Raw genomic sequence first — 26,414 nt, forward strand, 5'->3', positions numbered from 1 at the left:
TTAAAAGGCATGGTTGAATAATCGAGGTATATTATATCACCTATACCTATATAGCTATAATTAAATTTTCGAAAGTCAACATGAGTGTAGATAGGAAAACAACTAAATTTCTATTAAATATGTTTTAACTCGTGTGCATGTTAACAGTTCGTTCTTATGATGTGTTGTTACACCATACTCCCAAAATTTACTCCCAAAATTGGGAGGGGGCTAACAAAAGTCAGTCAGGCCGCTTCATGAGACAAAAGGTACTTTACTTGCACAGTATTTCGAGTGCAAGATATCCCCTTTTTTAAAATACCTGTTTAGGGTTTGATAGATTATTTCATAGGAGTCGACGATACTCTACATTTTTGTAATTTCGAGTGTGATATGAACATTTTAATTACAGACTGTAAGGGACAACACAGTTAACAAATAATGTCTTACACTACAAACCAGTAAAAGTCTTAAATGGCCTATATCTGTACTCGACTGTACTGATTTTTACTCGACCAGTCTGAATTGGTCTGAATTTTACTTAACATTACTCGACCCAGTCTTAACCATACTCGACTGTACTGATTTGTACTTGACCCTTTTCTTCGCTATTGAAGAAAGTCTGAACTATTACTCGACCAGTCTGAAACAGTCTTAACCTAGTCTCGACCTGTACTCGACCAATACTTGACCAGCTCTCGACCTATGTTTTTCAGTTTGAACCATACTCGACGAAAGGTCTGAACAATACTCGAACAGTCCGAACCATACTTAACCAAATAACCTCTTCTTTATAATTTTGATTGTTAAAATAACTTTCTTTTTAACTGACATGACAACAGCCACAATTAAATAAAAATATATATAAAAACAGATTTTTACATCCTTTAATAATACATGATTCTCTTAGATTTGTCAAATCGAGATAGTTAAATTATCTAATTTTAAAGTCTGAGTCTTGTTAAATAAAAGACTTTCTTTTACCTGAAAACCACACCTATACTGAGGGTAATAAAACCTTATTAAAAATAAGGTGCTTTTTGTTTGGCATGTGTTTTTTTTTAAACAAAACTTGATTTTCCTAAATTCCTAAATAAAAACGAACGTAGGACAGAAAGTCACAGAACACAAAGTCACAATTCAGTTTTGAGATTATTTTTCTTTGAACAATAAAACACTTATGTTTACTTTAATTTTAATTTTAACAAAATCACTGACATTGTTTAACCTTATATCAGAAATATATCTATTCCTATTTATAGTTTGGGAAAAATATATGTTTTAAAAAGGGATAAAAAAATTAAAGAAATTAATAAAAAAAATTCTTCTGATTAGAGGTAAACTATAAAGTAATACATCCTGCTGGGGCACACTGATTAAAAAGATCACACCTGGTATATATATGGAAGTTTTTAACGACCTTGACTGGCTATACAGCCCTTGCACGGTCGGCCCTGGCTTGCGCCTTTTTGGGCATTTAAATAATTTAGGTTTTACCATATGGTAATTGATATAATTTAGAATGACAAAAAAAAAAGGTAAATAAAAATAAAAATGAGTAAAAATTTGAATAATTAAATAAACAAATAAATTGATGTATAATTTAATAATTTAATAAATAAATAAATAAATAAATTGATGAATAAAAACAAATAAAATAAAAGAATATAACAATGAATTTTTTTTATAGTAAACCAAGATAAATAAAAATAAAAAATATATATGTAAAAATAAATATTTAATAAAAACGGAGCCACCAAAAGTAGGAACAGGAGGAAAGCTAGACCAAGCAAACAGCAGTGGCAAAGTTGTCCTGGTACACCAGCAACCAAGTAAAGAGCGGATAATTTGGATATGCCAAATTGTGTAATATGTGAATTTAGTTGCCAAATAATTTGTGTAAACCGAAATATGCCTAAATAAGTGTTTGTGAATTTTGGTCAGAGAGTAATAAATTTTAAATAACATCCATTGAAAATTACAACATCCTGTAAAACTTAAATAACAACCCTTTTGAATTCACAAGATAAGTAATACACCAGTTTAATAAAAATATGGTTTTCTTTTTACCTGTAAAACACACCTGTACTGAGGTAGTTAAACCATTAAAACCTTTTAAAGTGCTTCTTGTATGTCATGTCTTAAATTTTGACAAAACGTATTTCAATTTAATTAAAATAAATTTCTACTGCAACTTTGGAATACATTTCCTTTTTTAAAAGGTTATCAAGGATTGCTATGAAAGTTTTATTACTATTATTATATTAAATTTTTGGTTTTACAAAACAAAGGTGTCAATTTTAACATTTGTTAAGTTGCTTTATATACTATTTTATATATATTTTGATAAAAAAAAAAATTGAATAACATTTAAGATATTTGAATAATGGTTGAAAGTTCTAGTATTTTTGATGTGCATAAATCAATGTGAACATGATATCATGTATATAAAAATTAATTAAACGAACTTAATTTATTATATGATAGTTTTTTTTAATCCAACCAGAAATTTGACCACCTTGTTTTATTTCAATTTTAAATGGGATATACATTTTTTATATATATATGTGTGTATGTATAACAGTTCCTAAATTGATGAAATACAATAGATAGATACAAAAAATAGGTCTAGGTTGGTTAAGACTTGGTCGAGAATAGTTCAGACTAGGTCGAGTATGGTTCAGACTAGGTCCACCATGGTTCAGACTTGTTCGAGAATGGTTAAGACTATGTCAAGTATGGTTCAGACTCGTATAAAATGGTTAAGTACTAGTCGAGTAAAGGTCGAGTACAAGTTCAGACTGTTTAGTATGGTTCAGACTACAGTCGAGTAATATCAAGTAAATTTCAGTCTTAGGTGCATGATTTTTTTTATTAGTTGTTAGTGGCTTTAAACTAGCTGTCAGTAACTGCGAGTACTCTCAGATCTGCACTTAGTGTTTTTTGTTGTTTGGATGTACAAGTACCCGGCCACGTCCACTTGTATTTGTAGTATGTGTATCCATCTGATGAGTTAAGCATCTTTCAACTGATTTTTATAGTTCGTTCTTATGTTGTACTGTTACAACACTTCCCAGGTTAGGGGAGGGTTGGGATCCCGCTAACATGTTTAACCCCGCCACATTCTGTATATATGTGCCTGTCCCAAGTCAGGAGCCTTTAATTCAGTGGTTGTCGTTTGTTTATGTGTTACATATTTGTTTTTCGTTCATTTTTTGTACATAAATTAGCCCGTTAGTTTTCTCGTATGAATTGTTTTACATTGTCATTTCGGGGCCTTTTATAGCTGACTGTGCGGTATGGGCTTTGCTCATTGTTGAAGGCCGTACGGTGACCTATAGTTGTTAATTTCTGTGTCATTTGGTCTCTTGTGGAGAGTTGTCTCATTGGCAATCATACCACATCTTCTTTTTTTATATTCAGACCAATTCAATCTGGTCGAGTAAAAATCAGTTCAGGTAAACGGACAGAAAGTCACAGGACAAAAAGTCACAGGACATAAAGTCACAAATTGGATGGGAAAAAAGTCACAGGACATAAAGTCACAAATTTGATGGGAAAAAAGTCACAAATAATTTGTTGACAATTGTTCGAATATATAAGAGAAAGAACTTGAAATATTTTCTTTTTATTACATATATTAATTTTTAAGTTTAGGAAATTGTTCATAAGCCTTGATAAATGAAAATTTATTAGATTATAATCTTTAGTTTTACTTTGATTCTGTTTACATCTAACAGTACAACAATAAGCTCGTGTAAGCTTCAGTGTTGCCGAATATAAATAGCATATACATAACATAGAACAGAGAGAATACAGAGAGAGGATTTATAGGCGGCATATATAATAAACTGCTTCGCTAAGCGCAGCTGGATACGCCCGCAGAGGTCTAACCCTGAACAGTTGGGGCAAAAAGGGAGCTTACATCAATAGATATAAACAGTTCACCAAAGATTCATACGAATTGCTGAAAGCATTTTTGAGTTATTGTCTGAAAAATGGAAAATCCCCCCTTTTTTAATGAATAAACCCCATAATTCGGAAATGTAAAATCTAGAATTTATAAAATTCTAAAAGGGAGCTTACATCAATAGATATCAACAATTCATCAAAGTTTTATGAGAACTGCTGAAAGCATTTTTGAGTTATTGTCCGAAAACTGGAAAATCCCCCCTTTTTTATGAATAAAACCCCATAACTAGGAAACGTAAAATCTAAAATTTATAAAAATCCAAAGGGAGCTCATGTCAATAGATATAAACAATCAACCAAAATTTCTTGCAAGTTGGTGAAAGCATTCTTGAGTTATTGTCCGAAAACTGGAAAATCCCCCTTTTTTTAATGAATAAAACCCCATAACTCGGAAACGTAAAATCTAAAATTTATAAAAAAACAAATGGGAGCTCACGTCAATAGATATAAACAATTCACCAAAGTTTTATGCAAATTGGTTAAAGCGTTTTTGAGTTAATGTCCGACATGTTGACGACGGACGGACAGACGGACAGACGGACGTACAACGGTATACCATAATACGTCCCGTAAACGGGCGTATAAAAATGCATAGATACAACACAGTTATTGAACTACATGCGAAGCACTTTTATTTTTTAAAGCAAAACTAAAAGTAAAGCACAATAAGATTATTTGTTAAAGCATACCTTTAACAAATTAACGTACAACTTAGAACTAAGCAAAGCTGTAATTTAAAGCACAACTAAAAATCAATTCACAAATGATAATTAAAAGCATACTGCAAAATTAAGCTTATAAGTTTGAATAAACAGCACTATAAGTAAAAATCCAGAGTAGACCTCTACACTAACGTAAATATAAAATACTACAACGTACTGACCAAACAAAGAAAAAAATATAAAGGAGTGTGAAAAAAAAACTCTTTCCACTTGCACACGAGATTGTAAAAGACTATGTTATAGTTCTAAAAAAAAGATCTTGGAAAAAAATCTTTTAAAATCGTAAGGCCATTCGGATGCGCTGTCAATACATGATTGCATTTGGTATTAGTATAAACGCGGGAAATAAGTAAACTCTCTAGACTTATCCTAGCAATTCATATAAATATCAAAGAGATTACGAACTATTCCGTATGCAAGTCATGTGACAGACATATCAGAAGACAAGTTTGCCTTTTATACAGTGAAAAGAAATGTCTTAATTACGGAATTTAGCACAGAATATATTAATGAACATTATACGACATATGTGATTGTAATGGTAAGTAAATTAGAGTAAACTGTGAAGATCAGAACTTCCGGCACAACCTGTGGATTCACTAAAGTACAGACCCCCTCCTTCCAATAAAAAATGATTAGATGGGGTCTATACTCCTATGAAACGACGGCCGCTGCTTTATAGTCGTTAGACGATCATTTATCTGAAATGCGCATATGTTTACAAAAGTTTATTGGGTCAAACACGTTGTCCTATATTTTGACATTTAAATTTCATTTATTACAACCATGGATTTGTATATTACAACTGTTCAACATGCTATAGTGTGAAAATACATGGATGGTACCAGCAGGTCTCGTGAATCTAAAGGCAGCCCTCTAACTGATTGAGCCAAAGAAGACATCTTCCCTTACTCAACTCAACCAGTTAGACTACCTTAACTTATATCTCCAGTTACACAATACTCCATTTTCTTGTTTTGCGCTGTGTTACTATTCATCTTAGGAACTCACAGGTCCACTACTGGAAAAAAAAACCTTCCAGAGTCTTTTACTATGAAACCCCTGTCCAGTTCCTTGCATGTCACCCAGACATGTCATGTTCATCCCTAATGACCTGTTGGTCATTATATACCTAATGAAATCAAATTAACTGCCTGTTGTAGTTGCTTGCAGCGCTAATATTATCAAAATACATGGATGGTACTAGTGGGATTGGAATCCTCAATCTCTGAATCTAAAGGCAGTGCTATAACTGACTGAGGAAAGGAAGATCTCTTCCTTAACTCAACCAATTAGACTACCTTTATATCTACAGTTATACAACAATACTATATACTGTTATAGTTCATCATTTGTACTAGTGCAAACAATCATGAGGTCTGCTACGGAAAACATATTAATCTATACATGCTATAGGTAATGTTCTACCTGAATGAAATAGTAGTCTACAAATTATTATAAATGTTAATAAAATATATTAAGTATATTCTGATCTCATAAAACCTTAATTAATGCAAATCTTAAAAACATAGCTCTACCACAGATATTTTTTTAAACATTTTTGTCTCGCCTGCGACAAAAATCGCAGTATGTGAGGCATAGGTATTACTATCCAGCAGTCAGGGGACTTATTGAAATAAGTGATTTTTAAATCACTTATTTAAGTAGCAAATTCGAAGTTTTGTCACAAATTGTGATTTTGAAGTTTTACCAAAATTTTATACACATAGGTTTAGATAATATCTTTTCATTAGTAAAATTGAAAAAAATAAACTTTTTGCTTCTTTTAAGCAGCAAAGTTTATGCCTTTGATGCAATCATTTAGCTGCAAATTCTTTTTTAGTTGAAAAAATGCTATAAAAATGGCTTTACATAATGAACTGATACTTTCTTAACAGATTTTTCCCAGCAGTGAGAGTATTTTTCCTGTAAAATTCAAGGTTTCATCTTATAGATTATGTAATAAAATTCTACTGTTCGCGATCAAAATTTCACTGTTCGGGGGTGTTGAAATTAGTGGGGGTTATTAAAATAATGATACTTAAAGAAGTGATTTCTTGGAAGGAAATTCAGGTATGATACTTAAACAAGTGATTTTTACGTCATTATCCTAGATTTAGTACAAGGTCATCACCTGACATGACCCGGTCTACCTATCAACACAGATGTTGGTACTGATAATTTTAGCAACATAATTAGTGCCTGGATCATTAATATTCTATATTTAAAGATACAATAACATTAAATCACTTAGTCTAGTGATTAATTTGTAATACTTAAATAGGTGATTATTAAAGAAAGACAACTCTTACTTCCAACCTTTATGGACATAATGTTACTTGAATCAGTGATTTAGAAAATCACTCAATTAAGTAAGTCCCCTGACTGTCCAGGGGCGGCTGTGGCGGCGTAAACTATTTGTATAAAGCTTTATATTTCAGAGGTTAGAAGACCTGGATGCTTCATACCTTGTATGCAGATACCTTATGTTACGAAGTTTCCGTCTGTCATATGCCCATTTATTGTCCCTGACTTCATTTTCATGGTTCAGTGACTGCTTGAAAAAAATTACAGTTTTTTTCTCATGTGAATTTCTCACTTATTATGAGTAATAGGATAACTATATTTGGGATATGGGTTCCTTGCAACGTCTACATGTCCGTCTGACAGGGTTAACTTGACCTCAACCTCATTTCATGGATCAGTGATCAAGGTTAAAGTTACGTGATTAGGTCTGTTTCTCAGATACTACAAGCAGCAGGTCAACTATATTGGTGGTATGGAATGATTGTAAGGGGTACATGTCAGACTGGTAGGTTTCATCTGAACTTGACCTCATTTTCATGGTTCATTGGTCATTGTTAATTTTTTGGTGTTTTGGTCTGTTTTTCAAGTACTATAAGTAAAAGGTTAACTATTTTTGGTTTATGGAATAATTGTAAGGTGTACATGTTTGTCTAGCCTGTGTCATCTGACCTTGACCTCATTTTCATGGTTCATTGGTCAATGTTAAGTTTTTGTGTTTTTCTTGGTTTTTCAAATACTTATAAATAACAATAGGCCAGCTATAATTGGTGTATGGAATGATTGTAAGGTGTTTATGTCTGCATGTCTAGCCTGTATCATCTGACCTTGACCTCATTTCCATGGTTCATTGGTTAACATTAAGTTTTTGTTTTTTGGTCTGTTTTCAATTACCATAAGCAATGGTTCAACTTTATTTGGTGTATGGAATAATTGTAAGATGTACATGGCTGTGTGACAGTTTTTGTCTGACCTTGACCTCATTGTCATGGATCTTAAAAATGTTAAGTTTATGTGGTCCTTGTAGTAAAACCTTTATCTTTAAGACTTTCAACATAAAATCAATGGTGAGTAAAGCAGACGAGACATCTCAGCGTGTGCACTCTTGATAATTTTATATGTCCCTTACTGGAATAAGTTGTTGCAAAAATTGGAATTTTAATAACTGTCCTTTTTGCAGGAGAGCATGATTCTCAGCAAAAAATCATAATTGTCACCCCAGTAAACTTGGACCCAGTGCCTCTGTTTTCAAAGTCATGAAAGTCAGGGCTCTAACTGACTGAATCAAAGAGGTTATTTTCTAGCTCAAATCATTATGACCGGCTAAGTATGATATCTTAGTACCTATTATTCAAGGGAATTAACAATATCCTGTCACACTTCCCTCAATTCTTGTCCTGCTTCAGAATGTAATAAAATTTGACAAAAAGATGATTTCTAGGTGTGAAATTTGACATTTTTTGCTTATTGTTAGAGAAATACATGTCAATACATTCCAGAATTAAAAATTTCGGCTTCCGTTAGTTTCAGACAGGTAGATAGAGAATTGTACACTGATTGTCATCCAATCAGACATGTCAAAGCTATTGATACATTACAAATTAATTTCATTAGAATTCAAAATTGACAGTAAATGTACATGTATGTGTAGATCTTTGATTGTTTCTGTTTATTTAAACTCATCAGTCACAGATCTAGCCATTTTGAAAAGGGATGGTTCCAATCCCTGGAACACCATGAAACGTTCACATAATTAAAAAATAAAATAAAATAAAAAATCGAAAAAAAAGAGGGTTTGAACCCCCCTTGATCTGCCAATGGACATAGCTGGACATATCGTTGATGTATGTCCATTTTGCTGAACTAGTATACATTATTGTTAAGGTGTCAGCTGAAGCCTGCCTCTGTGTGCAGAATTTTCTCACTTGGATGAAGACACATTGGTGGCCTTGGTCTGTTTTCTGCTCTTTGGTTGGGTTGTGTCTTTCACACATCCCCATTTCCCATTCTTTATTCTATTGTTGAAGACTGTTCTCACCTACATGTATATATATGGTATTTGTGTGGTTGAATTGCTGTTTCATATTTAGAATATGGTAGACAATGGTAGAGGCTTTTCAATCTTTAACTTGTAACTGAATGTTGGAAAGTATATTTACACTGATCTTCAGGAGTAATATTCATACAAGTGTTTTTTATTATACCCCCGCAGAAGCGAAGGGGATATTAAGTTTTACCCTTGTCCGTCTGTAGGTACGTCCGTCCATATAATGTACGTCCCCAAGTTGGTTTCCGCTTTCTAACTTTAGTTTGCCTCAACCAAATGTTATGAAACTTATACATAATGCTTATTACCACAAAACACAGATCAAGTTTGAATTTTGGTGGCTTCACTTTAACCGTTCCAGTGTTATGCCGGTTTACAAATGGAAAAATTGCTGAATTTTTTGTTTCTGTTCTCTAAATTTAGTTTGCCTCAACCAAATGTTATGAAATTTATACACAATGCTTATTATCACAAAATACAGATCAACTTTGAATTTTGATAGCTTCACTTTAACCGTTCCAGAGTTATGCCGCTTTACAAATGGAAAAATTGCTGAATTTTTTGTTTCTGTTCTCTAAATTTAGTTTGCCTCAACCAAATGTTATGAAACTTATACACAATGCTTATTATCACAAAATACAGATCAACTTTGAATTTTGGTGGCTTCACTTTAACTGTTTCAGAGTTATGCCCGTTTACAAATGGAAAAATTGCTGAATTTTTTGTTTCCGTTCTCCAACTTAAGTTTACCTCAACCAAATGTTATAAAAATTAAGGACTATGCTTATTACCACAAAATACAGATCAAGTTTGAATTTTTGTGGCGTCACTTTTACTGTTCTTGAGTTATGCCCCTTTACAAATGTAAAAATTGCTGAAATTTTCGTTTCTGTTCTCTAACTTAAGTTGGCCTCAACCAAATGTTATGAAACTTATACACAATACTTATTACTACAAAACTCAGATCAAGTACAAATTTGGGTAGCGTCACTTTTACCATTCTTCAGTTATGTTCCTTTATATGATATGCAAGCAGGGGCATCATCTGTGTCCCATGGACACATTCCCCATTTATTTTATTTTCTTGTACAAGTGAAATATTTTGGAAGTAGAGTTATTTCCCTTAGACATTTAGATTTTTTTTTTACTTATATAAACATGATAAAGTAAAAAAGTCATGATTTCTTCATTTTTTTGGATTTCTTTTGACCACATTGAACTAAATGAGTGTTTAATTGTCCATCATTTATAGTTGTCTTTACTATTCATGAGTGTATAATTTAATGGACAATGAAAATCTCCAATGTCTGTTATCTTCAAAATTTAAGACTTCTTTAACATTTACAAGCCTCCAGTGAGCACTTTTTAAAGGCCTTGTGCTGTTACTTAACATCAGTGTGCATTAGATTTCTTTGTTTAGTTCTTGAGATAAAAGGTTGAACTTTGATCATGTTGATTAAGAAAAATTTTGTATAAGTAAATTTTTGGAGAAGATTAAGAAGAGATTATTCAAATACACATGAAATATTGAAATGAAAATTAAAATCTTACAGATTTACTTAGAACTACAAGTAAATATTACTTTCATTTTCAAGTAGATAAACATGACATGTCTACGTATAACCCGGAATGACTGATTTGCAATACAAAAATGAAGTTGTTACACTGTAAGGTGTCTTTTAATTCCAATTGAAATAAGCAAATTGCAGCATTGGCGCTTCCAGGGGGTGTTCCGCATGTTGGAACGGTTCAACCCCTCCCCCCCCTTTATTTGCTTTATTTTTTTTTCAATGATGTGAACGTTTCATGGTGTTCTGGGTGGTTGGAATCCCCCTTTTCACAATGGCTGAGTCCGCCCCTGTTACATTAAATTAATGACATAATATTTATATATATTTTGAACTTGATAAATTTTCCAAACTTCCTTTTATTGTTATCACTTATCAGTTTGTTTATCAAATACATTCAACAAATCAAAATTAACATAAATATTTAAAAAATAATAAACAAACAGATAATTGAGTAATCTTTATAAATAAAATTAGGAAATTTAGCCCATTAAAAGAGAGGTTGAAGATACCAAAGGGACAATCATCCAAGCACATGAGTAGAAAATGAACTGACAAAGCCAACATGGCCAAGGCAAAACATGAAAAACGACCAAAAGACAAACAACAGTATACAAAATACAACATAGAAAACTAGAGACTGAGCAACAGGAATCCCACAAAAAAACGGTGGTGATCTTAGGTGCTCTGGAAGGGTAAGCAGAGTAAAGATTGATGTAGCAAGCAGTTATATGTTGTATTATCAGTCAGGGGTACTACTTAAACAAGTGATTTCAGAATCACTCCCTCGAGTGATTTTGGCTGTGAAATATTAAAAATTTTCACAGACTTTTTAAAATCACTGAAACAAGTAATTTTAGAAGTTAAAATGTAATCACTTTAATAAGTGTTTATAACATTTTCTTGATATTTTTTCCACAAGCTTGATTTTTTTATTGGTAAAAAGACAACAATTCTATTGAAAAAACAACTATGTATATGCAGAAATTGTCTTTTGCTTGATAAGCTTGACACTTTTACAGTTTTTATACGATTTTGGGGGTTATGGTACCAACAGTTAAGGAATTAGGGGCCAAAAAGGGGCCAAAAATAAGCATTTTCTAGTTTCCAGACAATAACTGTGGAACAGTGTATGGATCTCTCTGAAATTATACTACAAGTTTCCATACGACAAAGGGATGGTTAGGATTTGCTTTGAGGGGTTATGGCTCAAACCGTTTAAGAATTAGGGGCAAAAAAGGGGGAAAAACAAGGTTGTCCTGGTTAATGGACAAATACTTTAGTACAAAACATAATTTAAAGCAGTGTAAGGGAGATAAATCAAATACATCATTGAAATTATCTCCCTTACACTGCTTTTAAATTATGTATAAAGTAATGGTTAATGAACAATTAAGATAATTTAAAACAGTGTAAGGGAGGTAATCCAAATACAACGTTTTGGTTACTTCCCTTACACTGCTTTTAAATTATGTTTAAAGAAATGCATATTTATAAAGGAAGACCAGTAAAAATATCTGCAAATGTTGCATCTTTTTTTTTTACAAAAAAATCCATATGAAAGATTTGACACTATATTTTAAATTCTATTATAAAATAGATTAAGTTAGCACTATGGTAAATTTAAATGGGTAATTATGGTTTGGGGGAAAAAAGGGGGGGGGGGGGGTAAAAAGAAATTGTGGGGGGTCAATTTTTTCTCATTTCAGATTTCAGAAATTAAAAAGAATTATTCTTCAAATATTATTTTTTTTTCAAATTTCAAATATTGAAAAATTTCAAGAAGCAATCTTTAATTGCACAGTATGGCGCATTAGATTTGTAAAATCTTTGACCACATTTATTTATTTGTTATGCCGAATCTAACGATGTATTTAGATTTTTAATTTTGGATCCAGTTTTCAAATTGGTCTACATTAAGGTCCAAAGGGTCCAAAATTAAAATTTGTTTGATTTTAACAAAAATTGAATATATGGGGTTCTTTGATATGCTGAATCTAAACATGTATTTAGATTTTAGATTTTTGGCCAAGTTTTCAAGTTGGTCCAAATTGGGGTCCAAAATTAAACTTTGTTTGATTTCAACAAAAATTGAATATATGGGGTTCTTTGATATGCTGAATCTAACCATGTATTTAGATTTTTTATTTGTGGACCCCGCTATCAAATTGGTTCATATTGAGGTCAAAAGGGTCCAAAATTAAACTTTGTTTGATTTCATCAAAAATTGAATTATTGGGGTTCTTTGATATGCCAAATCTAACCGTGTATTTAGATTTTTAATTTTGGGTCCCGTTTTTTAAATTGGTCTACATTAAGGTCCAAAGGGTCCAAAATTAAACTTAGTTTGAATTTAACAAAAATTGAATTCTTGGGGTTCTTTGATATGCTGAATCTAAACATGTGTTTAGATTTTTGATTATGGGCCCAGTTTTCAAGTTGGTCCAAGTTGGGGTCCAAAATTAAACTTTGTTTGATTTCAACAAAAATTGAATATATGGGGTTCTTTGATATGCTGAATTTAAACATGATTTTAGATTTTTGGCCCAGTTTTCAAGTTGGTCCAAACTGGGGTCCAAAATTAAACTTTGTTTGATTTCAACAAAAATTGAATATATGGGGTTCTTTGATATGCTGAATCTTACCATGTATTTAGATTTTTTATTTGTGGGCCCGCTATCAAATTGGTTCATATTGAGGTCAAAAGGGTCCAAAATTAAACTTTGTTTGATTTCATCAAAAATTTAATTATTGGGGTTCTTTGATATGCCAAATCTAACCGTGTATTTAGATTTTTAATTTTGGGTCCCGTTTTTTAAATTGGTCTACATTAAGGTCCAAAGGGTCCAAAATTAAACTTAGTTTGATTTTAACAAAAATTGAATTTTTGGGGTTCTTTGATATGCTGAATCTAAACATGTGTTTAGATTTTTGATTATGAGCCCAGTTTTCAAGTTGGTTCAAGTTGGGGTCCAACAAAATTAAACTTTGTTTGATTTCAACAAAAATTGAATATATGGGGTTCTTTGATATGCTGAATCTAAACATGTATTTAGATTTTAGATTTTTGGCCAAGTTTTCAAGTTGGTCCAAATTGGGGTCCAAAATTAAACTTTGTTTGATTTCAACAAAAATTGAATATATGGGGTTCTTTGATATGCTGAATCTTACCTTGTATTTAGATTTTTTATTTGTGGGCCCGCTATCAAATTGGTTCATATTGAGGTCAAAAGGGTCCAAAATCAAACTTTGTTTGATTTCATCAAAAATTGAATTATTGGGGTTCTTTGATATGCCAAATCTAACCGTGTTTTTAGATTTTTAATTTTGGGTCCCGTTTTTTAAATTGGTCTACATTAAGGTCCAAAGGGTCCAAAATTAAAGTTAGTTTGATTTTAACAAAAAATGAATACTTGGGGTACTTTGATATGCTGAATCTAAACATGTGTTTAGATTTTTGATTATGGGACCAGTTTTCAAGTTTGTCCAAGTTGGGGTCCAAAATTAAACTTTGTTTGATTTCAACAAAAATTGAATATATGGGGTTCTTTGATATGCTGAATCTAACCATGTATTATGATTTTGGACATTGGACCATAATAGGTAAATTAAAAAAATTGAAGTTCTTAGACCACATTCTTTCTGTGTCAGAAACCTATGCTGTGTCAAATATTTAATCACAATCCAAATTCAGAGCTGTATCAAGCTTGAATGTTGTGTCCATACTTGCCCCAACTGTTCAGGGTTCGACCTCTGCGGTCTGGTAAATTTAAATGGGTAATTATGGTTTGGGGGAAAAAATGGGGGGGGGGGGGGTAAAAAGAAATTGTGGGGGGTCAATTATTTCTCATTTCAGATTTCAGAAATTAAAAAGAATTATTCTTCAAATATTATTTTTTTTTCAAATTTCAAATATTGAAAAATTTCAAGAAGCAATCTTTAATTGCACAGTATGGCGCATTAGATTTGTAAAATCTTTGACCACATTTATTTATTTGTTATGCCAAATCTAACGATGTATTTAGATTTTTAATTTTGGATCCAGTTTTCAAATTGGTCTACATTAAGGTCCAAAGGGTCCAAAATTAAAATTTGTTTGATTTTAACAAAAATTGAATATATGGGGTTCTTTGATATGCTGAATCTAAACATGTATTTAGATTTTAGATTTTTGGCCAAGTTTTCAAGTTGGTCCAAATTGGGGTCCAAAATTAAACTTTGTTTGATTTCAACAAAAATTGAATATATGGGGTTCTTTGATATGCTGAATCTAACCATGTATTTAGATTTTTTATTTGTGGACCCCGCTATCAAATTGGTTCATATTGAGGTCAAAAGGGTCCAAAATTAAACTTTGTTTGATTTCATCAAAAATTGAATTATTGGGGTTCTTTGATATGCCAAATCTAACCGTGTATTTAGATTTTTAATTTTGGGTCCCGTTTTTATACGACTGCAAAAAAATTTTGTGGTCGTATATTGGTATGACGTTGGCGTCGTCGTCGTCGTCGTCGTCCGAATACACAATGGTTTTCGCACTCTAACTTTAGTTTAAGTGAATGGATCTCTATGAAATTTTACCATAAGGTTCAATACCACAATAGGAAGGTGGGGATTGATTTTGGGGGTTATGGTACCAACAGTTAAATAATTAGGGGCCAAAAAGGGGCCGAAAATAAGCATTTTTGTAACTTCCAGACATAACTAGTGTGTTATTGTATGGATCTCTTTGACATTGTACTACAAGATTCCATATCACAAAGGGTCGATGATGGGATTGATTTTGGGGTTAATTTCCTCGAAATTTTAGGAATAAGGGGCCAAAAGGGGGCAAAAAACAAGCATTTTTCTAGTTTCATGACAATAACTTGTGTGTAAGTGTATGGATCTTTCTGAAATTTTACTACAAGGTTCCATTTCGCAAAGGGAAAGCTGGAATTGAGTTTTGTGGTAATTGCCCAAAACGTTTAGTAATAAGGGGCCTAAAAAGGGGTGAAAAATAAGCATTTTTTAGTTTCTAGACAATAACTTGTGTTCAAGTGTATGGATTTCTCTAAAATTGTATTACAAGGTACCATACCACAAAGGCAAGGCTGTTATTGAGCTTGGTTTGGGGGGGAAGGGGGGGGTGATGAGTCATAGGGGGGGGTCAAAAAAGGGGTAATTATTTTTTTTCGTTTAAGGAATAAGGGGAAAAAAGGTTAAAAAACTAGGGTTTCCATTTTAATAGACAAATAATTGAGTAAAGAACATTATTTAAAAGCAGTGTAAGGTTGGTAATTCAAACTCATTTAAATATCTCACCTGCACTATGTTTGAATTATGTAAATTGGAAATTTGCCAATTATTTTAGTATAATAAACTTCATTGGAAATTTGCCAATATAAAATTTTGCTGATGAAGGTTTTTTGTTTACCTTTAGTCTGACTATGATGTCATTTTCTATTTTAATAGCCTTATGATGTAGTTAAATTTTTTTTAATACTTTTATGATGTATTTTAATGCGCTTTTATGGTTGCAAATTTATTGTTTTAATATAATAAACTCCATTGGAAATTTACCAATAGTTTGTTTATTTTTAGCTATGACTATGATGTCATTTTCTATTTAATTTTAAGGTTACAAATTAATTTCAGTTTTAAATATTATTGTAAAATGTTTGCCCAAAAGCATTTTTTTAGTTTCCAGACATTAACTTGTGTTCAAGTGTATGGATTTCTCTGAAATTGTACTTAAAGGTACCATACCACAAAGGGAAGTGGGTCAAAAAATTTTGGGGGGGGGGATTTTTTTTCCTTTTTTTTTTCTTTAAAATTTTCCATTTTAAGTTGGTTAATTCTGATCACAAAGAGAAAGTTGGAATTGAGTTTGGGGGATAATTGCTCAAATGTTTAGGAATAAGGGGCTAAAAAAGGGGTTAAAAATAAGCATTTTTTTTTAGTTTCCAACAATTAATTGTGTTTAAGTAATTGGGTCTCTGTGAAATTGTACTGCAAGGTACCATACCACAAACTGAAGGCTGGGATTGAGTTTGGGGGGGGGGGGGGGGGCGTGATGTGTGAAAATTTTCCACTTAAAGTTGGTTAATTATTTCTGATTTAGATATAAAAGCAAATAATAATGATGTGGTTTGATTTTATCAAAAACTTAAATTGAAGTTATGTATATTGTAAATTTAGGTTACATTGGAATTTAAGAATTGGCTTTGGGGTAGGGTTATGGCTCAAACCTTTAAATAATAAGGGAAAAAAAGGTGAAAAAACAAGGGTTTCCAGGTTAATAGACAAATAAGTACAAAACATTATTTAAAAGCAGTGTAAGGTTGGTAATTCAAACTCATTTAAATATCTCACTTACACTGCTTTTAAATAATGTAAATTGGAAATTTGCCAATAACTTTATTGTTAATAAATGCATTGGAAATTTGCCAACAATTTTAGTATAATAAACTTCATTGGAAATTTGCCAATATAAAATTTTGCTGATGAAGGTTTTTTGTTTACCTTTAGCCTTGACTATGAAGTCATTTTCTATTTTTATAGCCTTATGATGTAGTTGAATTATTTAATACTTTTATGATGTGTTTAAATGGGGTTTTATGGTTGCAAATTTATTGTTTTAGTTTAATAAACTCCATTTAAAATTTGGTAATAAAAACATTTTTTGTTTATTTTTAGCTATGATTATGATGTCATTTTCTATTTTACTTTTATGGTTGCAAAGAAATTTTAATTTTTAGATATTACTGTTAAATGATGCTGATTAAGGTTTTTGCTATGTTTAGCCATGACTATGATGTCATTTTCTATTTTAATATCTGTCATGATGTATTTAAATGGGCTTTTATGGTTACAAAGGAATTTTATTTTTAGATATTACTGTAAAATGTTGCTGATTAAGGATTTTGTTTATTTTTAGCCATGACTATGATGTCATTTTCTATTTTAATACCATTATTATGTAATTTCCATTTTTAGATATTACTGTTAAATGATGCTGATTGAGGGTTTGAATGCTGGGATTGATTTTGGGGGTAATTGCCTCCAAATTTTAGGAATTAGGGGGCAAAAAACAAGCATTTTTCTAGTTTCATGACAATAACTTGTGTGTAAGTGTATGGATATTTATGAAATTGTACTACAAGGTTCCATATCACAAAGGGAAAGCTGGAATTGAGTTTGGGGGTACTTGCCCAAAACGTTTAGGAATAAGGGGCCAAAAATAAGCATTTTTCTAGTTTCCAGACAATAACTTGTGTTCAAGTGTATGGATCTCTCTGAAATTGTACTGCAAGGTACCATACCACAAAGGGAAGGCTGGGATTGTTTTTGGGGGTAATTGTCTCAAAATGTTAGGAATTAGGGGCCATAAAGGGGCAAAAAAACAAGCATTTTTCTAGTTTCATGACAATAACTTGTGTGTAAGTGTATGGATCTTTATGAAATTGTACTACAAGGTTCCATATCACAAAGGGAAAGCTTGGTTTGAGTTTGGGGGTAATTGCCCTAAACTTTTAGGAATTTGGGGCCAAAAAGGTGCAAAAAACCCAAGCATTTTTCTAGTTTCCAGACAATAATTTGTGTTCAAGTGTATGGATCTCTCTGAAATTGTACTGCAAGGTACCATACCACAAAGGGAAGGCTGGGATTGAGTTTGGGGGTGATGAATCATAAGGGGGTTTCAAAAAATTGGGGGGGGGGATTTTTTTTTCCTTTTTTTTCTTTAAAATTTTCCATTTTAAATTGGTTATTTCTGATTTATATATAAAAGCAAATAATAATGATATGGTTTGAATAGGTAAATTAAAAAATTTTAAGTTCTTAGACAACTTTCATTCTGTGTGAGAAACCTATGCTGTGTCAAATATTTAATTACAATCCAAATTCAGTGCTGTATCAAGCTTGAATGTTGTGTCCATACTTGCCCCAACTGTTCAGGGTTCGACCTCTGCGGTCGTATCAAGCTGCGCCCCAGCGGAGCATTTTATTTTAAAATATGCAAAAACTGGAATAGTTTGTAGATCAGGTCATAACCTTGAAGTAGATCATTCTAACCCTAAAGAAAACCAATCAGGTTACCTAATATTGTTGATCTTTGTCTGATAGTAAGAGTAGTTAATGAATTTTTGATTACAGAAAAATTCCCAAGGGTACTTTTAAAAGCTTTAGGCACTAACTTACTGCACAAGCGCACTGGTGAAATTAATATACAAAGAAAAAGGGATAATTGATTTATGTAGGAAAATTATAGAAAAGATTGTGAAAATATGGAAAATCAATGAAATTAGCATTTGAAGATCAAAGAAAACACTAAAATCACTTAAATAGGTGATAACTGAATTTATCAAATCACTGAAATAAGTGATGATGAAATCACTTGTTTAAGTAGCACCCCTGACTGATTTGACTGATTATATATATAATATGGTAAGTAAGTTTTGATATAAAACTGAGGAGAAGGGAGATGTGAGATATAAGTCAATGAGACAGCAACCCAACAACAAAAACAAGACAATATATCAAGCTCTAAATTGTCCAGAGTTTATAAAAGATGATTCCTTATATATGTGATCTTATTATTTCAGCAATGATCATTTATGTGCATAAATCATGTATCTTGTGCAATGCTAAATATTCTGCTTGTAGTTCTTTAGTTTGGTGCATTTAAAGTCACATAATTCATAATTGTTATGGCATTAAGAAAAAGAAGCTGTGAGACTAATTCATGATTGTTATTGAATAAAAAAAAAAGAAGCTGTCAGAGTATAATTAGGTGACAATATAATAGCTCTGTTTGAATTATAGCATCACTTCTACAAGGTAAACATGGTCAATGTTTTGTTGTGTCTTCAAACATTTATAAATCAGACTGACAATATAATAGGTACTGTTCACTTGTAACTTGTCACATCTTTAAAAAGTCAGAAAATCTCCCTAGGTAGTACAATGCAACAAGCTGTAAACCTGATATGGATCTCATGATTGTCGAGCCTTTGACTTTTGTCGCAAAAGTGAGACATAGCGATCCTACATTCCGTCGTCGGCAGCGGCAGACTAAATAAATATTCACTCTGTGGTTAAAGTTTTTGAAATTTTAATAACTTTCTTAAACGTATCCTGCATTTCTACCAAACTTGGACAGAAGCTTGTTTATGATCATAAGATAGTATCCAGAAGTAAATTTTGTAAAAAAAAATTCCTGTTTATCCGTATTTTACTTTTAAATGGACTTAGTTTTTCTGCCAGTTAACATTACATTCACTCTGTGGTTAAAGTTTTTAAAATTTTAATAACTTTCTTAAACTATCCTGGATTTCTACCAAACTTGGACAGAAGATTGTTTATGATCATAAGATAGTATCCAAAAGTAAATTTTGTAAAAAAAAAATCCTGTTTATCCGTATTTTACTTATAAATGGACTTAGTTTTTCTGCCAGTTAACATTACATTCACTCTGTGGATAAAGTTTTTAAAATTTTAATAACTTTCTTAAACTATCCTGGATTTGTACCAAACTTGGACAGAAGCTTGTTTACGATCAAAAGCTAGTATCTAGAAGGAAATTTTGTAAAAATTTATTTCCTGTTTTTCCGTATATTACTTATAAATGAACTTAGTTTTTCTTCCAGTTAAATATTACATACAGTCTGCAGTTAAAGTTTTTAAAACATTTAAAAGATTCAAAAACGATCCTGGATTTTTACCAATCAAAAGATAGTATCTAGAGGAAAATTTTTAATAATTTTTTCCCTATTTTAGTGTGAGCCTGCAAATAACAGCAAAAGTAGGCGAGACACTGGGTTCAGCGGAACCCTTACGAATTTTTTTTTAAAATTAAATGTTAATTTTAAATTTTTAGTTATAGTAATTTGTTCTGAGACCAACATTTACCATTCCCTGTATCTCTTATTGTTTGACGCTTAATCAAAGTGATGGACATACACTCACCTTTATCTTATACTAAGTTATACCATTCTATGATCATGTGATGATACTTTTAAATTCATAAGAATTATCAGGTTTTTTTTTCGAAATATTTAGAAACATTTAATTATTCAGGGTAAAATTCTGTATGTTTTGCTTCAATTACAGAACTTTCATTATGAACATAGAAAATGATAGTGCGAGTGGGGCATCCATGTACTATGGACACATTCTTGTTCAGATTTAGATTTGTGTATATTACTAACATGACTACTGTAAGGTTCCTCCAATTCCATGTCTGAATTTACAGTATTGTTGTTTGTCTTTTTGGTATAGTGTTGTCAGTTTGTCTTGGACTTCTATAATATTGAATATTCTCTTGGTATCCTCTGCCTCTCTTCTATGTTGGCCTGATCTTGGAATACAATGTGCCCCTAAATCTCTAGATAGATAAATTTTCAAATATTTTGAATGATCAACAAAAGTCTAGAATTTGAAAAAAAAAGAGAACAGCTAGTAGTAATTTTCTTTCACAAAATCTTTTGCAATTGCATTATTTCAGTCATTTGTGAGGGGCCTGATGGGGGGTCTCATCACGATTCACAAGTTGATTTTTTTGTCAATCACGATTCACAGAAAATAAATGTCCATGATCACCGATCACGAAAATATAAAAAAAAATAAATCTGTAGAAAAACGGATCACGATAGCGAAAATGCGCCGATCATGAAGAACAAAAATAACCCATCAGGCCCCTCATTTTTAATAACAAATACACACATTAATTTCTGAATTTACAGTATGTTAAGCTTGCTTTCTGCTGCATGGTCATATCTCTTCTTAAACACTGGAGCTATATATTTGAACTTCCCTCAAAAATTTCTTGTTTCATGGAATAAACATTTAGAATTACTTAATTCTTGTTTAAAGGAAGGAACATGAAACATATAAAGGCTGTAGATTATATGAAATGTTGAAAAGTGATTGATCAACACAATCTTAAGGTTGTTGTTAAATATCAACTTTATCATTCAGATTGACAGGATACAATGTTCTCACTTTAATTACAGTTATTTGTACAATGTAAAATTTACAATTTACACATTTTTACCCAAAAAATTCCTTATGCCACTGTATATAAAATAGGATGAATTTGTACTTTTAAATAGATGATATAACTTTTAAAATTTTATTTAGAATGGAAGGAATTGATGAAGCTACAATATCAAACATGTAAATCTAGATATACTAGGAGGACAGATGCATCTTATCTACAGTTGACATTTTTATACATTTGAAAGAAATTTGTTGAAAGTTCTTGAATGTTCTTTTCTGTATTATAAAACAAATATGAAATTCATATTTAAATTGTGGAAGTAAATATTTTGGGATGTAAATATATTCAACCAAACATTATGATGGCAATTTGATCTATTTTATGAAACAACTTATAAGCGCTCTGAATTATTGGACAAATTTTCCTGGACTCTTATTTCTTGTGAATATAGTGTACTCCTTTTCTTTAAAAATTTGGGCCCAAATAAATCACAATAGTTAAATTATTTCGCTTCAGACAAAACATTAATAAATCAATGATTTTTTGTGCTTAAACAATTTGGATTTAATTATTCATTGGCAGTCATTATTTTTTGAATATTTTAACATGGACATGACCACAAAACAAAACCGTAACATCACATTACAAGTCTGATCATTGAATTATATATATATATATGCAGCTTATTGCAATTGAAAAGAATCATAGATTTGATTTGATTAGAAAAATGCATTTTATTGATAATGAATGTCAATCATCATAAAATCGAAATGGACGTATAATCAGTCGCCTGATAATTGTGTTGTGAAAAATAAGATAAAATGTCATTGGATAGTAATTGTCAATCAGCAGCCAACCAAATTGGATGGATTGAATCATCAGACTATTATGTAATAAAAGTCAACAGGGTAAGAATAACCTTTGAATTCAAGTGTCATTAGAACTCTTTTCTCTACCATCTAAGTTTTAAATGAATCACTGGTGTTAATATGTCTTTTGATTGAGTTAAGCCATTTCAATTGATATTTTCTAGTGTGTCTTTCTATGTTGTGATGTTACACTATTGTTTCAGATAAGGGTGAAGGTTTGGTACCATTAAAACATTTAAACCTGCTGCAATTGTTTGCACCTGTCCTAAGTCAGGAATCTGATGTTCAGTAGTTGTTGTTTGTTGATGTGGTTCATAAGTGTTTCTCGTTTCTCATTTTTTATATAGATTAGACCTTTGGTTTTCCCGTTTGAATGGTTTTACACTAGTAACTTTTGGGGCCCTTTATAGCTTGCTGTTCAGTGTGAGCCAAGGCTCCCTGTTGAAGACCGTACTTTGACCTATAATGGTTTACTTTTATAAATTTTGACTTGGATGGAGAGTCGTCTCATTGGCACCCATACCACATAATCTTATATCTATTAAAAGTTTTATAGACATATTCTTCAAAGGAGAAGGTCCCATAAGTAAAATTTGAAGAACATCTGATGAAAGATTTTTGACATTTTTTAAACGCTTCTTTTTTTAACATTTTTAAGTAAGCTTTAAACTGTTCATGTTGTGAAAGTCACAATGTGTCATATGTTTATACATTCTTTGTAAAAAAATATCGAAATAAAAAAGAACTTTACCTACCTACCCTATTTTTTTTTCGAACAATGTAAGAGGGGCCTGATGGGTTATTTTCGTTCTTCGTGATCGGCGCATTTTCGCTATCGTGATCCGTTTTTCTACAGATTTTTTTTTTTATATTTTCGTGATCCGTGATCATGGAAATTTATTTTCTGTGAATCGTGATTGACAAAAAAATCAACTCATGAATCGTCATGAGACCCCCTCATCAGGCCCCTCATGTAACCAAGACCACATATTTAATTGTATTTGGCCTAAGTACTGTTAGCATCAACTAGCATCAACTACTTGTTGTTAATGTTATTTTTAGCAAAACTTGATCATTCATTGTCATATCAGGCTTCATGATCATAAACATTTTGAGTACTATTTTTGTACTAAGACATCAATCAATTGAATAACTTGATTTTGGTGTTTTTCATACACAATTTTGTACCCTGAGTACTCAGAGTTAAGTTAATACCTGAAAGGTCTCCATTGTGCCTCATATCAACCCTCTTAAACTTTATTACAGTAACTATCAAGTAAAGTGAGATTCTGGCAGACATTTAGTCAATCCATGTTAAATCTCAGGGTCTATATTAGGCATTATCCTGAGAAAAGGGAATTTTAGGACCTAATATTTTGAACCAAAATTGGCTGTAAATTTCCATAAGTTTTGTCTTTTTTAGGGGGTGAGGGCTGGATGCACCCCATCTGAATCCACATCTGGCTACCCTTCATTTTAATTCAATCCAATGTAACCATGATAACTATATATGAGATTTTGCATTGACAGATGACTCACATAGAGATTAGACATGTTAGATGACAATAACATCCTGATCTTAAAATCTATCACTAATCTTGAATGGCAATACTGTACATAATATTCATAGATAATGACATTAGGTCAACAAGACACATTACAAATGCAAATTTTTCTAAACAAAGCAAAATAAATGAAAAATCAATGGAATTAAAAGGAATTAATGAATGATAAAGGAAACTATAAATAAGAATAAAACAAAAAAATATATAAAAGATGTATAACTGTACATTATTTATAGAATATGTATATATGTGAAGGTCAACACTTACAGGCCTTCTGGTCATAAAACTTTCGAGTACAATTAATGGCCTCAGACTCAGAAATCGACCAATCAAAGCACTGGATTTGGTGTTTCGAGCCTCCGAGTACTGAGTAAAGTTTTATGACCGAGGGACCAGATGTTTGTGAAATAAAAGATATTTTTTCCAAATTGATCAAATGATAAAGGAAAAACCCCAACAAAAAACAAGGCAAAATACATGAAAATCAATGGACAAAAGATTGAATAAATGAATTATAAAGATAAATAAAAGATAGGGACATTCTGTAAACAGTTTAATTTTAAAGTCTCAGATTTTAGAAAGAGTCCTAATGTAATCTGTAAAGTGAAGGGTCTCTTGAAAAGATTTTTTCTGTAGGTCCTGACTTTTCCAATGAGAAATGTCCATTCTCTTGAAAACAATTTTTTATATTGATTGATTGTTTTTTTTGCTTTGTATCCAGTGGCAAATATTTTATGCATGTTCTCTTAAAACAGATTTATAATTTTAGTCTGAAGATATTTTGCCAAATAATCCTGTGCTTGTTTCCAGGATTTCATTCACCTATGAATTTTGAGGCAAAAGTTTTTCAAAAATATCAATGATATAGTCCAAGGATATCATGTGATTAAAAAATTGCTAGGATTATTTTCTGCAAGGGAGATAAACCAGGATGTCACTTTAGTACTTTGTTCATTTAACTTTATTGCTATATAAAGATCAGAAGATGTGGTATGATTGACAATCAGACAGCTATATATATTATGTATATATACTGTCAAATGGAATTTCTTAAATTACTTTTTTTTTTATAAAGTTTAACATGTTTAAGTGGGTTGAATTATTTAATCATTAGATATAAAATAAACAATCAAAATTATTAGATACAATGACTAGTGAGTACTGTGTTTTTAAATAAGAAAAATAAGAATTTCATTGGATAGTGAATATAATGGATGTATACAGTGACCTAAGTACCACGAGTACTGTGTTGTATAATTGTGATTTACCAACCAACCAAAATGGATGGATTGAATCATCACAATACTATGTAATAAAAGTAAGATTAGATGTCTTTGGAAGAACTCAGAAGTAAAACCAGTTAATAGTCTTTCTACGGAAAATGTACTTACTGTATCTTTTGAATTTATTCGTCCCCAGAGACTTCCAATGTATATACTGCAACTGTGCTACATGTATTTGCACAGTCAAATTGGATTGACAGTATATTATAATTTGTGATATACAGTCACTGGCCATATATCACCTCGTTCAATATAATGTTAACAATGCGTTTTATTAGAGTTTTATTTATGACATCAATAAAGTATATATATGGGTTTACAGAATTTTTACTTTGTATATGCTTCAAATTCATAATTGATGGTTTACCCAAAATATTTGTGTATAACTGGTTAAAAGTTTCAACAACTATTTATGTTAATGAGTATTAACTACTTACTAGATTAAATAATTTCCCGTGAAAAGACCAAATGAATTTTAATATTTAGACAAAGTATATGATGTTCTTTGTCCATGAAATTATAATACTTTCTAGAATAGTAAAACATTTTTGACATACAGACTATTAAACACTCTATTAAAGGAGAGAAACAAATAACTGTCCTTTAAAAGATTAAGGGAGATAAATCCAAAATTATTTACTTCTACCAGTAAATAAAAGACAGTTGTATAAGTATTGCTCCTGAAAGGTTAGCCATTGTCTCTTATTTCAACCTTTAAGCAATTTGTCCTACAAGAATAAAAATAATCAGGATGAATTAAATGAATTTGTCTGATTCTTAGTCTTATCAACATGATCAAGTAGTCAGAATGACTATAGTTAATTAATTAAGTGACAATGTTTGTAGTCCTCTATAAAAATAGGAGGGAACAGGGCTATCGCACTACCGTTAGTGTCGAAACTCTGTCGACTATGTGAAGCATATATCCCCTACAACTTTCAATACAGAGTTTGTTTAATTTATTATCCTCATGCTACAAGAACTTCATGAAATCACAATTAGGTTTTTGTTTTTAGGATATACATGATAAAGTATTCAGATACTAAAGGTATAAGTTGACTTATAATATTTGTCTTATGATAATTATTGTAAGATGCACATTTGTATCTGGCTAAAGTAGCCTC

General features: G+C 31.3%; 1 protein-coding gene across 4 annotated transcripts in view; it reads left to right on the top strand.

Moving 5' to 3' along the window:
* Positions 1–5,077: 5,077 nt before the first annotated feature.
* The window catches only part of LOC127723149 (ras-related protein Rab-32-like), a 46,381-nt gene continuing 25,044 nt past the window's right edge, over positions 5,078–26,414 (top strand). For all 4 annotated transcript variants that reach the window (XR_007991902.1, XR_007991903.1, XR_007991904.1 and 1 more), the window contains exon 1: positions 5,078–5,214. Coding sequence is in view for 1 of the 4 variants with exons in the window: in XM_052229650.1 (XP_052085610.1) it covers positions 5,212–5,214 (3 nt within the window). In the remaining 3 variants the exon portion in view is untranslated. The remainder of the gene's footprint in view (positions 5,215–26,414) is intronic.

Source organism: Mytilus californianus, unplaced genomic scaffold (genome assembly GCF_021869535.1).
Source record: "Mytilus californianus isolate M0D057914Y unplaced genomic scaffold, xbMytCali1.0.p SCAF_13, whole genome shotgun sequence".
Lineage (NCBI taxonomy): Eukaryota > Metazoa > Mollusca > Bivalvia > Mytilida > Mytilidae > Mytilus > Mytilus californianus.